This window comes from Bipolaris oryzae (genome assembly GCF_000523455.1).
Source record: "Bipolaris oryzae ATCC 44560 unplaced genomic scaffold scaffold_56, whole genome shotgun sequence".
Taxonomy (NCBI): domain Eukaryota; kingdom Fungi; phylum Ascomycota; class Dothideomycetes; order Pleosporales; family Pleosporaceae; genus Bipolaris; species Bipolaris oryzae.
The window spans coordinates 122,793-137,650 of NW_006911332.1; the positions used below are offsets into that span (position 1 = coordinate 122,793).

Below are 14,858 nucleotides of genomic sequence, written 5' to 3' on the forward strand. Positions count from 1 at the left end.
AAAAATGCATTGCGACATTGACGCTAACCCACTGACTTGCATGTGCAAAGGGCCCGGCTCTAGGCCCCATCTAGCTACATTCCCTGCCATGATTCGAGCCCAACCGTCGTCGCACGTTTCTTGCACTCCAGCCCTCGATCGTTGGCCACAATCATCCATGGGTGCTTGTGGGTAGCTGGGTGCGCCACGAGCATCTGCCCTGCCCTGCTTTACTTTGGGGGCCCCGCGGATGCCGCCTCAAAGAGCGTCGTTCGCCGAGCGCCCATACAGGTTAAGCCCACCTCCCCGCCATCCAACTTGGCCATGCCCAATTCCTTTCTGTACAATGCCTGTGCCTGCTCGCTAGCCGTCAGGAGCACCATGAACCGGAGGTCTTCCATATCCATGCAGATCTCGCGGCAGCATCTGATAAGCCACTTGCCCACCCCTTGGCCTTGGTGTTCGAGCATGAGGTATACATCGGTTAGGTAGGCGAGCGTTGTGTAGTCAGTTATCATGCGTGCCATGCCGACGGCCGTTTTAGTTCCATCCGAGACGACGAAGACTCCGAGCGTGAGGCTGTTATCGAGCAGCGTCGCTAGCTTTGCAGGCGCGAGAGGCTTTGCCCAAAACACGGCATCTGTCGCATATGCCTCTTGGACAAAGCTATGGGGAAGAAGCGACCGATCCGAGGAAATGAGGTAGGTTTGCGTCCCAATGGTACGCTCCCATTGGAATATCTTCTTATCCATCTTGTCGATATGAGAAGCCAAACTTGCAGCCATAGGTGAAGACGGGCGACCTTCCCCTCCTAATACTCCGAGGTATGCTGAGTCATACTCTACTCAACCCGCCGACATTTATACTTTGGCAATAAGTAGTCATGGATTCACGCCCTAGACGCCATGTTACCACCTTGTTGCAGGTTTGGCCCTAGAAAACATCCAATGGCTATTCGTTCCGCTTCCGGCCGTGACTCTACAATGTGTCCGAGTGCCGAGTACAGTTAGAAGATCATCTCCTCTGGGTATACTTTCCATCTCGAGAAGGAGGGGCTGCAAGCTCCCAAGAAATTGCATATCCGTGTCGGCTCGCAGTGTGTGTCTGCCGTTCGGTTATGTTAGGCTGGAGAGTCAATAGCAATTGGTGTGGAGTAGTGCATGTTTTACCAAGAGACATTGTGATACCAAGACATCTACTCTTGAGCTTTGCCGACACCGATAGCTGCATAGTAGTACGCCCTCGTTGTGGCGTGTACGCGTGTTCACGTGGCCAGGCGCCGACGCTAAAACATTCATTACGTTCGCACCTGCCATGCCATTGCCATGAAGCTCTCATCTCACTAGACGTTCATCGTTACAAAATTATTCATTGGCGAGTACATCACCAATTGCCAGTACACGACACCTGTTCAACCATCGCTGCTGAATGTGCCACAAGAGCTGCAGGCTATGACTGAACGTCGCATGCGTCTTCGCCACGTCCTGCCTTCCTCGGCTGCTAGGAAGTACTCGATACGAGAGCACGCAGAGACCAGATAATGAACAGCCCACATCTACTTGGATACCCACAGTTCTCGTACCACGTAATAACGAACCCGGTGCCCGTCTAAATGTTGTTAGCTTTACAAGGCAGGCATCGAGACAAAGGCCAAGAGTTCAGGCGTTATTCCAGTAGACAGGGGAATGCAATCCTACCAAGCAGCTACCACACGCTAGGGTGTGGCGTCATTCTGGGGCAACAGCACCTCATCATTCCTTTATCGTATATCACGCTTTGTCACCCTCGCGACCAATCTATCTATCTGCTAGCACTGTACACAGCATCGCCGCCGCACCCACCAAAAAACAACAGTCCAGTTTCAGTTTTTTCATGAATCTCTTTCATGATCTAGTATGATATTTATTATTATTTCATGTCAAGGCTGAACGCAGCTTAGATAGAGATCCACCGGCCCATCCAGGTGTCAACGATTTGCTTTGCCTCGTCTATAAGACCCATGTCCAAAAGCAGCTGGGTAGTTCCACGCACAGCCGAGTCGAGAGCCGAAAAGATCCAAGCATGCGTGTAGCTTGTGTGCTCACCTAGAGGGCCACAGTTAGTCTATATCTGAAAAGCATCCCAATTCTACTTACCAACAAAAATGGACTTCAACTCGGTCTTGTAGTAGGCAGGCAGAAAGAGATCTTGTTGGCCAAGAGTAGGAGAAGCCCAGGCACCGGCCTGATGTTCGTCGGTTTCCCAGCACTGTCGGTTGTACGCGCCAGTCCATTGTTCGTTAGCTACCTCACCGTGGATCTCGACCATGGCGCGTTGGACCAGAGCAACGTGATCCTCTTCGCTAAGTGCACCTACGGAGCGGGCCAGAGTACCAGAGACGTATGAGCCCAAGATGACACCAGGACCGGTCGAGTTGACTTGATAAGAAGGGTAGCAGACGCTGCCAATGCCCGAAATATCAACCGACCCACATCCCCCGATGATCGGGGGCGAAAGCTTCTCCCAGAAGCGTGTTTTGTAGTGCAGAGAAACCTTGCACGACTGCTGGTAGTTCATCTCGTTGATGGCACGAGACAAGAGGGATGAATATTGGGGAAGATCCCAGATCCTAACCTTTGAGAAAGGAACAGCTACGACGGCGTAGTCATACTCTTCGCTCTCTGGCTTCATTGCGAAGGGGTCTTTGCGCCACTCAATAGAAATCTTGTCCGTCTCTTCATCGTACTTCAGTCCGGTGACTTTGCGGCCGAGGGTCAAACGGTCCTTGACGTGTGGGTAAAAAGCGCGAGGAAGCGACTCTAGGCCCTTATCGATGGTCCGCCACGTTGTTGCACCAAAATACGCGGTATCATATTCCCAGATAGGCCCACTTGTACCACCGGTAATGTAGTCAACTACATCAGCACTCTGGTTAAGTGCATATCTGACATACGCAGCTTCTGACCAATGAAACAAGCCCTTCTCAACGGCATGCTTATGGGCCTTGTAAACATTTATGTGCATCTCGCGTACGACCTCCGGCGTGGTGCCCACAAATTTTTCCAACTCTTCCGTAGCGTGCTCAACAGCCTCCTCATCTGGACCCTCAGGTTTTGGAAGACTGTATGCAGTGGCATTACTCCTGAGCATTGCAGCGCTGGGGATGCGTCCATTGGGGAGGCGGTAACCATTCGAGTTACCTGGCACGTTCGGGCTCGACTGGATCCACGGAATGAAGTTGACAGCAAGCTCGCTGGTAGGACCGCCGTTCATTTGGGTCAGAACATCTCCAAGTTGGAAAACCATTTTGTGATCCTGAATATCCAGCGTCTCATTTGTCTCTGGATAGCGAGTCGATACTGGGAAGCGCATGGGACCCATCTCTTGATACTGGTACTCATTGGGTTTACTTCCGGCCAGATACTTTGTTCGAATACGACCTCCAATACGCTGGGAAGATTCGATAATGTGCCAATCATGGATGCCGACCGACTCGAGTAGATGACTTGTCATCAACCCTGACATTCCCCCACCAACAATTGCAATTCGCTTGCTCTTCTCTGTAGCAACATAAGAAGCGTTGGTCTGCTTGCTCTTCATGTAGGCTACACCATCGAACCAAGGTCCCATGGTATCAGCCACCTCAGATATGTCCTCCCTCTTCCTTGGCTGATGCTTGACGGAGATTGGAGCTGAGCGTCCAATGAGTATGGATCCCGAATACGCATGAAGACAACCGCCATGGACAGCATCCTCTGGTACAATCCATACGAAGCGTTGCGGGCGGGCGGATCGCTTGATGTAATGTGAGGCAACATCATGATGCCTCTGTCCATGGCTTTTCATTCCGCATTCGCCGTAGACGAGGCGAACTTCACCCTCGAAATCGTCATCACTAAAGTCAACATGGACGTTATGTACCGAGTCCGACTTAACTTCAAGGGGTTTGAAGAAAAGGATGTCTGAACGAGGGACCATTGGGCTAGCAATGGCACCGCCTGCCAAGGACAAGGCTGCCGAAGAGGCTGTGATGAGACCCTTCATTTTGGCGTTGAACAAGTATCGATGGAGAAGAAAGATACTTCACGGTAAAGGAAATACCCGACCTTCAAATACCTTTCCCTTGCTGATGCTACGGCAGGCTCGTCCGTACGGAATTACCCATGTTGAACATTCACGTTGGTCACCAATGTCTTATCATTGTAGGGCGTATCGTATAGGGCGCGCCAACACTCATCCGAAGATTAGTCCTGGCCGTTCACTGTATATTTCTGCAAAGAATGTCAACCGGCGCAGCTGCGATAAGGGCACCATGGCGTCGCCAGCCGTAAGATTTGACAAGTGGGCTTACAGGATGGGGTTTCCCACACGTCAAGATTCCCGCTACAGGCTACTCGCAACATGGACTCGAAGCGAGATGCAGTAGTCTAACGTATGGCAGGTATTAGTGTGGAGACGCATCTCATGGATAAGATCGGCACTTGGGGCGGGAAAGCTCTTTACACTCCGAGAGATAACGAATACCAACGTCGGATCCATTCCGACGGAGATATGGGATCCTTGTGGGCCTTTGGACATGCGTTTTTTTTAAGAAAAAAATTGCCCATACAACCTCAAGATACGACATCGATTCATTGCAACGGAAGCGGCCGTCAAATGAACACAGAATGCAGCAGAAGGATTGCAACGTTGCACAATCAGATAGTGGATTGTCTGAATAAGATGCTTACAACATCTGACGGTAAGAATGCTGTTCGAATTCTGCAAATGCCATACTATACCAACAGGCTTAGTCTTTCTCCGAGCCTTTGGTATGGTTGCGGGAGCGCCATCGAGCCCGTGAGCCCGCGATTTGAATGACCCGTACGACCCGAGAAACGCCAAACGACAAAAGTGACGTCTGTACGGACATATTGTCAAAGGATTGCAGGGCGAGGCTTCGGCCGTCAGGAATGGAGTTGGATCCTACGGCAGCGAATCACGAACCGAACAGCAAGCCATGCTGATCCACAAGTGGATCCCGGAGATATCGATAACCCATCTCGTGTGGTCTAGAGAAGTGGTTCTTATCTAAGATTCAGCGCCCTTTATCTTGGATTACGTTAGAGTCATGGACGGTTTTCCATTAGGCGTGATACACGCGCGGTACAACGCAAGGTTTCTTGGCGCCCAGTTGGAGTGCATCTTCTACAATCATTCTTGTCATAGCCCGTCACACCCTACTCCACAAAAGAACGAATCGCAGTCTCCTTCCGTTTTAGGAGATCTCTGTATACATACCTCCAGCTTTTCATTGCCCCACGCGTAGTGACCCGAGGTCCAAAATAGCCCTGTTCATTCGACCGCCACCAAGTCAGATTGCCCTGATGGGGTCTGTCGGGCCTTGAGCCGACGGCGGGCTGAAAACAATTACGAATGAAATGGACAGTATGTTTTGTGAGGGCGTGATACCAGCTAGGCAGCCAAGTATGGATTCTGACTGCATTCCTTGCCGACGACGGCAACGAGGGTTATCTGGCATACGAAGACTCGCAGCTCTTGGAAGTCATGGCATTCGGTTGAATACGGACTTTAGCTCTGAAAGGTGATTTTAAGGCAACGCTTAGAGAATCATTGTCAATATGTATATAACTATGGGTCAGTAGTACATATCTCAAGTACCGTGCAGCAATTTCTTTGGTTACTCTACATTACAAGCATCGTATCCAACTTTTGATATACAAACGCAATCATGGTATCCTTCAAGTCTATCTTTACTACCTTTTTGGTGGTAGCCGGTGCTGCCATCGCTACACCTTCACCTAAACTCGCTCAGCAGCCCGTAGTCACCTACCTCGGTACCCAAGGACCAATATTGTGTATGTAACCATCCTTTCTATACACACATGTCCAAATACTGATTCACTTACAGCAAGTGGCGCATGGACTTCCAAGGGAATAGTATACACATCCGGCACCGTACCCTCCCTCAACGGCACAATCGTCCCCGGCGGCATCAAAGCCCAAACCGTACGTCAAACGCATCCCCCCCCAAACTCTTTTCTATATCTCGCATCTCCAACTTACACGACATCTCACAGGCTCAAGTCATCAAGAACATTGCAGCTGTTCTCGAAGAAGCAGGTACATCGTGGGACTACGTCATGAAGACTACGGTTTTCCTGGCTAACATGTCCGACTACACTGCTATGAATGAAGTTTATGCTGCTATGCTCCCTAGCCCGAAGCCTGCGCGTACGGCGGTTGAGGTGGGTAAGTTGCCGGGAAACTTTCTGATTGAGGTCGAGGCTATTGCGGCGATTCCTGATTCGTGAGGTGTATGTAAAGGACTAAATATGAGTATCTAAATTAGACTATACTGTTAGATGACCAGATGACTTGTAGACTTTTAGCCATTAGGCAATTGAATTTTTGCTGTGTTGGTCTGTCGAGTGCTAATTTTAGGTCTGGTTAGCTGAAGGATTTCCTTTTGCGGATTTCGTTGTGACGATGTCTAATATGGAAGCTTTCCCGATACGTGGAGTGCTTGCAAAAAGACGGAGACAGTAGTTTCTTTTTCTTTTTTTTCCAGATTGTGTCACACGAGCCAGGCTTTATAGCTATTCATCGTATGCCGCCGATATTGTTGAATGCCACTCCGTGCGGGGAAGTCTCCGGGCCTATTTGCGTTGCTAGCTTCTTAGTTTGACGCTACTACAAATGACGTTCACTGCGGGGTCGCACTACCCCAACTCGAGCAGCATGTAACAAAAGACGCGCAACCAAAGAGAAAAAACAGCCCGAAGTAAACATCCGGAAAGCCCGCCAAATTGCCAATGACCCGAGGCCCCCTTGCGCAATGCCCGAACTATACGACCACGACGGCAAGCCCGTGAAGCACCACCTGGCACGGGTAAACGGCATCCGGATACACTACATCACATCTGGGTCCGGGCCGCCGTTACTGCTGCTCCACGGCACGCCCAAGACGCACTACTACTGGTACCGCATCCTCCCTCTGCTAACACCTCACTTTACGATTGTGGCGCCGGACCTGCGCGGCTTCGGCGCGACAGACAAGCCGCCGGCCACCGAAGGCTACGATGGGCGCACAAACGCCAAAGACATGATCGGCATCATGGACGCGCTGGAATTCAAGACGTTTGCCGTGCACGGCGAGGACCGCGGCGCGACCTACGCCTTCTGTCTCGCTGGCCTCTACCCAAACCGCGTGACGCACCTGTCGTTCTGCGAGATGCTACTGTCGTCGGCGCTAACGCAGGCGTCGTTCTTCACCCGCGACAATATTGCTGCGCAGTATAATCAGACGGGCGTGTGGAACTGGCATATCCCGTTTTTCTGGCTGCCCCATGTTCCCGAGATGCTGATTCAGGGCAAGGAGGAAGAGTTTTGGACGCATTTTATGAGGAGCGAGTGTTGTAATCCTTGTGCGTTGGATCAGGGGGCGGTGGATGAGTGGGTGAGGTGTGCGAAGGCGCCGGGGGGCACGAGGGGGATACTGGAGAGTTATCGGAGTCATTGGGTGAATTTGGAGATTGAGGAGGAGATTTTGAGTAAGGGGAAGCTGAAGTGCAAGGTTATGACTGTTGGGGCGTTAGAGTAAGTTTTTTTTTCTGACCATGGTTTTGGTGTGAGTTGAGATGGTCTGGATTGCTGATGTTTGGGACTACTTCTAGGTTTTTTGGGCAACGCGTAGAACAGCAGATGAAGTCTGTGGCGGAAAAGGGCGAGATTGCTGAGATTTTCGAGTGTGGACATTCGTTGGCGATTGAGCAGCCTGAGCGGTTGGCGAATCTTTTGATTCGGCTTGTTCATTGATCGAGAGTAAGTATGTGAGTCAAGTTCAAATTTCAGCGGTATGCATGAAGTATAGAGGAAGATATCAGCAGAGCCGCAAGGCACCAATGTTGGCGGACTCGTATCAAGCCTTGTTTTGCATATGGCTCTCGTTGAAGGGTACACTCGTGAATAGAAGCCCCACTTGCCATGCCACTGACGTTGAATGAAGAGTCATGTCTGGTTGATCACTGGAAATAAATATGGATGCGTGTGTGAAACCTGAGTCCGAAAAGAGTACCTGACCTACTGCCAACGAATCAGGTGACTGTCAAGCAGACATGGGTTAGTGAGTCACGAAGCTGGTAATATGGTGTGTGAGGACCCACCACCCCAAGGCTCAAGGCATACATACACGGGGTGGCGACATTGCAACAAGAGACCACATATCCCATATGCCATGAGATAAATTACGGGATGCGGAAAGCAAGCCGACATTTCTGCCGAATTGCGAGATGGGTGGGCAGATACAGCATATACGCAGTAGATTGCAGCGATATTCGAGACATGCAGGGTGTCTTATCGATTGCTTAGCGCCGGAAGGACTTGGCATCCGGCAAACGTCACCTCGCAACCCGGGCCATGGTTCTCTCCTCTCCTCTTGTCCCCAATCGCGGCTCTTTGAAAGCAAATGTGTCGGTTGACCCCAGCAACTCCTGAACGCTGCCTGTCCACACAAATACACACACACTCTCTCTACAAACATGTCCCAGTCACGTGAATCCTGATCGTGTGACGCGTTTCGTCACGTTCATAACCAGAGTGGTCACGTCTCAGCATGCCGCCTTGAAAGGGGCGTCCGCCATCTATTCGCTCGTGGTCCATCCACCGAATATGTTGGACGTCATTTGGGAAATACGTATAAGCAACTACTATATTGCCGTCGCCAAAAGCATGCGCGGAGCCACTTCGGACAGTGGCCTGTACAGGGGCTTGCTCAACCACAACGAGGCTTCTTCGTTTCTCTGAACGTCAGCATAGTACCATGGTTCCCGCCATGTAGGCCCTTTGCAATGTTTACACACAATGCTGCTTGTGGCAACTTGTCACCGCAAACGCACCATGCTGAATTCGCCTACCCTAGGCAGCCTGTAGGAACGAGGCTAACACCTGCGAGGTCTGGCCAAGCTGCAGTCAGATGGATGGCTGTGCCGTGCTTATTGGGTACCTGCGGCGTTTTGGCCTTTTCCGCCGGGGCGCCACATTGTGCTAAGAGGATGGCAATCATTGTATTCAAGACTGTGACAGAACAGAACCACGGTTGTACCTGTGCGAAATCACACAACGTGTGTGGCCAGGTGAATATATCAAGGTCCGTCCCGTGGTTCAGGCGGCTTGGCAAGAGCTCTCCCCCCCTTGAATTGTTGCGCGAAATTAATGTTCATGTGGGCACGCTAACGTGGATCAAACTCCGGGCCTTCGGTCTTCTGCCACACAGGTCCTCGTATACCTCCATCTCTCTTGCATCTCCTCTCGACACTTGTTCCATCATCCACCCACACCACTGTACATGCTGCTTGTACATACCGTCAAGCAGTTCACCTGCCGGCGTCTCACGTGAAGCGGTCCTCAACTTGCTCTCGCCCTGCTGCCTCCTGTTACAACTCCCGTAACGTTCCTGGCATTAGCTCGCGCCTTCACCCTGGTTGCATACTACCCGCCTGGACCCCGCCTCACCCCACTTGAAAGCCTACCATCACCTTTGGCACCGCCAACACCAACACCATACAAACATATCCCTCCTCTGGCCATCGCCTCCGACAGCCATGGCGGAGTTTCATGATATGCCAGCAGAGATACGAAACATGATTTACGAGTCGATATTTTCCCCGTCGCAATCTCAAGACATTGTCGAGGACCTCTGCAGCAATAGTAACGCATTCTCCCTGTTCACTGTTTCCAAGCAAATGCACGACGAAACAACATCCTACTTTTATCAAAACAACAATATCAACATCTACACGCCCTCGCAGACAACTGAGACTGCTACTATTTTCCCTCCCATCGCTGACAGGTATCTTCGGTATCTCGGCCGCGTCAGAGTACTGGCCACAATCGCCGCTGCAGAGTCAAGCACACACGCCAAGGTAGCCGACACCATCGCATCCCTAGCGACTATCGGTGCAAAGTTCGAATATGTCAACATTATCATCAACTCCTCGCTCTCTCGGCTGGTTAATAAAATGGTCGATGACTCGATCCTCGATGCCGATCATCCAATCACCGTTGCCTTGCACAAATTGCTCGACTCCAAGGTTGCTAAGGTTGTGCGTCTTTCTCTCCCTGGTGCTTGGTTAACGCCCAGTGTCGCCCAGCACCTCAAGAGCCAGTATGGCGATCGTATTCTCTTCGTTGACCGAGACGGATCCCCCTGTGATGCGGCAAGTGTAGAGAAGCCAAAGACCGGTGTCCATATAACTGGACACATGGCTACACTAGGCCTTGACATGGAAGACGCCTATTCTGACGACGAATCCGAATCCGACCAATCAACTCCTTCCTCGATCCCATCTTCATTTGGCTCAGTGTTGGCAGATCTGGATGCGTTCTCCGTCGCAAGCTACGAGGCCGGCCCCGAAGATGCTAAGAACGATGATTCAACGGACGATTCTGCAGGTGACGACTCTTTCTTTACCGAAGACGAACTAGAGGAGTGGGCAGCCTCCGGTGAAAATGATGTGCAAGAGGAACCGTCGCAGCCCGAGGACACTGAAGTCGACGTTGAGGAGGAACTTGACGAAGAGCTTGATAACATGCCCGACGATGGTTTTGATACCATCATGGGCAACATGGGCGATATGGCGAACGAGGCGGATATCACGTACCTGGTCAATTTTGCACCCGAGTTGCTCATGGCTGGACACGACCTTGATCACTTTATGTAGGTGTCGGCATGACTTGAAGTCGTACCGCACTTGCCCTGGGGGAACTATATACGACGACACCGCGTATGCATCACGGTCATCATTGGTTACTTTCTTACTACGGTTCTTTTTACTACACACTCTATCTGGTTTTCACGGCATTTTTTGGGCATATTCGGCGTCTGGAGATCTCCCGCATTGGATACCCCCAACGTCTTTGGTTTCCTTTCTTTTTTGTTGGGCGCACTGGTAAACGCAAGACAGCGTTCATGGCGGGTGGTAAAAGGATTCTTGGGTCAAAAATAGAGTCTGGCATATGTTGTTCTTGTAGATCGCCCTTGGATAGGCGAACATTATCATCATTGCGTTTTGTTTTCATTTTTACGGCTATCACTGGTAGCACTACGATACATGACAGAGATTGTTACATAGTAAAGAATAAATGGGGGACATGAGTCGAATACTGGTGTTTTGGGCAATGGGTGTGTTTTCCTGTTAGTTTTGATTAGACTTGAGTTTGTATATTTCTTCTTAGGCGTTTAGTGGTATATGCAACACTAAATGAATCTAGTATCCGACTGGGAACTGTATGAGTTTCCATGCAGCTTTCGTCGGATGTGTCAACATCGCACTGTGATGATCACGTGATGGTTGTTGGAAACAACTGTCTACTACTACGACATCTTATTTTAGCAGCAGTACCCTAAAAGTTACGAAGACCCTTCAGGCCTCCATCATCCACCCTAAAAATACCTTGACCCCCCTCCCATTACATTCTGGACCCTCAAACCTGCTTACATCACCAACTCGAATCACCCCGAGTTCCAGACTAAGTAACACAATAGCAAAGAGAGAAAAGGGAAAAAAGGGCATTAAGCTTAGCATCTTTTGCTGGGCTTTGTCTCAGCAACGAAAGACAAGCTTGGACGAGTCTCAGGATGAGAGAGAGAGAGAAGAAAAGAAGCACGGATCGTCGATTGGTTGCTTCAGACGCCCGTTGCCAAGGCCTTAAGCGACGCGTTCTGCGGCAAAAGGGTAACTTGAGGGTACTTGGCGGGGGGAGGGTTGCTGGCTGTTAGGCTTTCCCGGCTTAGGCTTGCATGGGGGAAGGGGAGGGGGATGGATATGTAGGTAAGTAAGCGGGATCCATGTCGTGAACGGTTGGTGTTGGCTTGGGTGGATTTGGGAGGCGGGTTTGTGACGAGGATGTTGGGTTTGCTGTCCGGATGGATGCGGGATGGCCCTTTTTTTTGGCTGTTGGTAAGTTTGGGATGAAAGTCTGATAGATGGAACAGTGTGCAGTGAGTACGATTGAAAATGTGTAGAGTGTTTTTCTCGAGATGAGGGCTGGGTTGCCGGTAGTAGACAAGCACAAAAGGCGCTTCGTTTTACTTTCAAGACTAACGGCGTGGAATAGACGCGAATTATCGACGCCGGTGTTTGGAGAGAATGTACGATTGGTTGATCAGAGATATTGCTTGGATTCCCTAATATCGCCATTTCTAGTAGCTATGCTCTACATCGGCAATGTTGCCGGAACAGTCAACCGCATGGACACGGAATGAACATTGTGAATAGCAAATGTTGAACTGGCTTCGCAGTTTGCTATTCCGTGCTTTTTTTTCGCCACTGTAGTCCGATGAGGTCTATTTTAGAATATGAGTACCCGTGGAGCTAGTCACCACAAGTTACCATTGTAGCGTCGGACGAAGCTGCTTTGGTCAAGCGAGCCATTACTAGCGAAAGATGCGAACTAAGTACTCAACAAGAATGGACAAGAAAGAATGGCGCAAACAAACAGAAAAAACTCTCCGAACTGAACAAGACAAAGGTATTGTGGCAGACTCGGCGCAGTATTAATACATCTATCTATCTATCTATCTATCTATCTATCTATCAATATCTCGGACGAAGATACATGGCTTATCAGGGGCCAAGGGTAGGGAGGATTTGTGGGGGCGTTGCTGAGTTGGGGAAGGGAGATTACTCCATCGGCCCAAGCGCCACCGTAAATTGGACCCTTGGGGTCACCAACGGCGTCCACGTCCCCGGCCCACGCTGTGGTTGATTAATCTGGATTCTCTCATCCCCGTGCCGTGGTGTATCCAAGTAAGTACTTAGGAGGATGCCTACCCGACTGCTTACTTACATCGGCCTGTCCGGCCACGGCCACGGCTACCCATCCGCCCCCGTCTCGCTGCATTCGCATTCCCAGACGCTCGTACTCGTGACGAACCAGTGGCTAGCGTCGGACGGACTGATGATTCGCCACTAACGACTACTCGTGCTGGAACGTTATGTATGGATGTGGACTAGAAGGCGCCTGGAATCGGTGCAGATCGGAAAGGCTTAGGGTCCATCTAGCTGCATCCTGCCCGTAAAAAGTCCAAGGTCCGCCAAGCGCAATCTCTCTGGTGATCCATGCCACCTCCTGCGCGCCTTGGCTTCGGCTGACAGCCTGCAGCGCCCTTCTTCTTCTTTTTAAGCTGCGCTGATCCCCACGTCCTGCCACACGACGCCACAACCCCCCTTTCGCCATCAAGTCTCTTTTTTCCCGCCCTGTGCTGTGTCGCTCCTGCGCGTCTTCCTCCCGCTTCTGGTCCCACGTCTACTCTGCCCGTCATGATGCTGCCTGCAATGGGCGGTCGGAGCCCGCTCTTTGCCCTCTCCGTGAGCGCTGGTTGTGTCATAGTTTTTATCTTTGCCTTTATGGCATGGCAGAGCCCGCCTCGCATGGTCTTTACCCACGGCACGGCAATGTACGTTTTTCCAACCATCGCATGGCACATGGGACGAAAGCGCCCTGAAAGCTACTCTCCTCTTTTTCTTAAAAAAAAATCCAGACGAAGCTAACGACCATCTTCACAGTGCTGCTGCAAACGCCCACTCCGATGTATCCATCAGTGAAGTTATACGGTTACTTTACAAGGACATCAAGACTGAGCCAACTGCACCCTTTATTCGCGAACCAAACGGCACCCGCATTACTTTGCCACCCAACCCGCGCTATACGAAGAACTTGGGCAGTGATGTCCTGGTCCTGGACTTGGAAACGAGACCTCTACCCTCCACCGACGCATACCGCAAGGGCGAATACGACTGGAGAAACATCAACCACGTTTCTGGCGGTGTTTTCAACCACTACACATATGCATTGGTCCATGGCTATGACTACAAGTTCATCCACGCCAGCGAATTTGAAGACCGTCACGCTACTTGGATCAAGCCTTCTGCACTCGCAAACCACATTAAGGACTACAAGTTCATTGTTTTCCTCGACGCCGATGCTGCATTCCGCTTCTTGCATGTCCCGATCGAGTGGATGCTCAACTACTGGGACATCCAGCCCCAACACTCTTTTGTAATGGCAAAGGACCCCTGGACTGCCAAGGAACCTCAGTATAACTCTGATCGCTTCAACCGCACCTACACCAACACTGGCTTCATGATTGTTCAAAACAACGCAGACACCATGCCCATCCTCAAGGCATGGCATGAGTGCCCTGACGACACGCGCTACGCAAACTGCTCGCAATGGAAACAGCCGCGTTTCCATGAACAATCTGCTTTTGGCGAATACATCCGCTACGACTACGAGGACAACATCAAGGAACTGGAATGCGCCGAAGCAAACGGTTTCCCTGGTGTAGAAATCAGCAATTGCCAGGGCAAGTTCATCCGCCACTACTGGTTCGACAAGAGCAACGTCAAGATTGATTTCCGCGAGAACATCATGAACGCCATTACTCTTCCGATACAAAAAGTCTTTGCGGAAAACGTTGGCGGTGTCATACAAGAGCAGAAAGAGAACGTAATATTGTCATAGCATCATTCCAGCCTCTGAAGAACAGAACGAAGACAACAGGAGAAGCAATGTTTAATGACATAGAAGAAGGGTTTATCGCATAGCATAGCGTTGCATCAACGAGGCGTTCATTGGGAGCTCTGGGATTTACTTTTTTGGATTTGGGCGGGAGGGAGGGGGGTTTGGATGTGGCTTCGTAATGCCAACCAGTGTTTCGACGTTTTTTTGTTGCGCTTTTCCACCCCGGGTCTTCGGATGCGATGATACCCAGCAAAGTACGAGTTTTGAAAACCACTAAACTACTATAATCAACTTACCAATTTTTTTCTACACTCAGCATCGTTTTCGCCTTCATCATCGGGTTTCCTTACTTCTTGCTACATATATTCCTTGTG

At 50.6% G+C, this 14,858-nt stretch overlaps 6 protein-coding genes across 6 annotated transcripts; 4 read left to right on the top strand and 2 right to left on the bottom strand.

Moving 5' to 3' along the window:
• Window positions 1-209: 209 nt before the first annotated feature.
• On the bottom strand, window positions 210-731 carry COCMIDRAFT_94046 (uncharacterized protein; the record flags this gene model as incomplete). Its single annotated transcript, XM_007689353.1, has 1 exon — window positions 210-731. One exon carries the CDS (start codon window positions 729-731, stop codon window positions 210-212), a length of 522 nt encoding a protein of 173 aa, XP_007687543.1.
• Window positions 732-1,914: 1,183 nt separating this feature from the next.
• Window positions 1,915-4,002, bottom strand: COCMIDRAFT_94133 (uncharacterized protein; the record flags this gene model as incomplete). Its single annotated transcript, XM_007689354.1, has 2 exons — window positions 1,915-2,063; window positions 2,115-4,002. The coding sequence occupies 2 exons, from the start codon at window positions 4,000-4,002 to the stop codon at window positions 1,915-1,917; spliced, it is 2,037 nt and encodes a 678-aa protein (XP_007687544.1).
• A 1,687-nt stretch (window positions 4,003-5,689) lies between these two features.
• On the top strand, window positions 5,690-6,272 carry COCMIDRAFT_94043 (uncharacterized protein; the record flags this gene model as incomplete). Its single annotated transcript, XM_007689355.1, has 3 exons — window positions 5,690-5,816; window positions 5,870-5,967; window positions 6,039-6,272. 3 exons carry the CDS (start codon window positions 5,690-5,692, stop codon window positions 6,270-6,272), a joined length of 459 nt encoding a protein of 152 aa, XP_007687545.1.
• Window positions 6,273-6,796: 524 nt separating this feature from the next.
• On the top strand, window positions 6,797-7,776 carry COCMIDRAFT_25955 (uncharacterized protein; the record flags this gene model as incomplete). The annotated part of the gene is made up of 2 exons (XM_007689321.1): window positions 6,797-7,557; window positions 7,635-7,776. The coding sequence occupies 2 exons, from the start codon at window positions 6,797-6,799 to the stop codon at window positions 7,774-7,776; spliced, it is 903 nt and encodes a 300-aa protein (XP_007687511.1).
• Window positions 7,777-9,560: 1,784 nt separating this feature from the next.
• Window positions 9,561-10,679, top strand: COCMIDRAFT_36387 (uncharacterized protein; the record flags this gene model as incomplete). The annotated part of the gene is made up of 1 exon (XM_007689332.1): window positions 9,561-10,679. The coding sequence occupies one exon, from the start codon at window positions 9,561-9,563 to the stop codon at window positions 10,677-10,679; it is 1,119 nt and encodes a 372-aa protein (XP_007687522.1).
• A 2,601-nt stretch (window positions 10,680-13,280) lies between these two features.
• COCMIDRAFT_94063 (uncharacterized protein) lies at window positions 13,281-14,484 on the top strand (the record flags this gene model as incomplete). The annotated part of the gene is made up of 2 exons (XM_007689356.1): window positions 13,281-13,417; window positions 13,527-14,484. The coding sequence occupies 2 exons, from the start codon at window positions 13,281-13,283 to the stop codon at window positions 14,482-14,484; spliced, it is 1,095 nt and encodes a 364-aa protein (XP_007687546.1).
• Window positions 14,485-14,858: the final 374 nt, after the last annotated feature.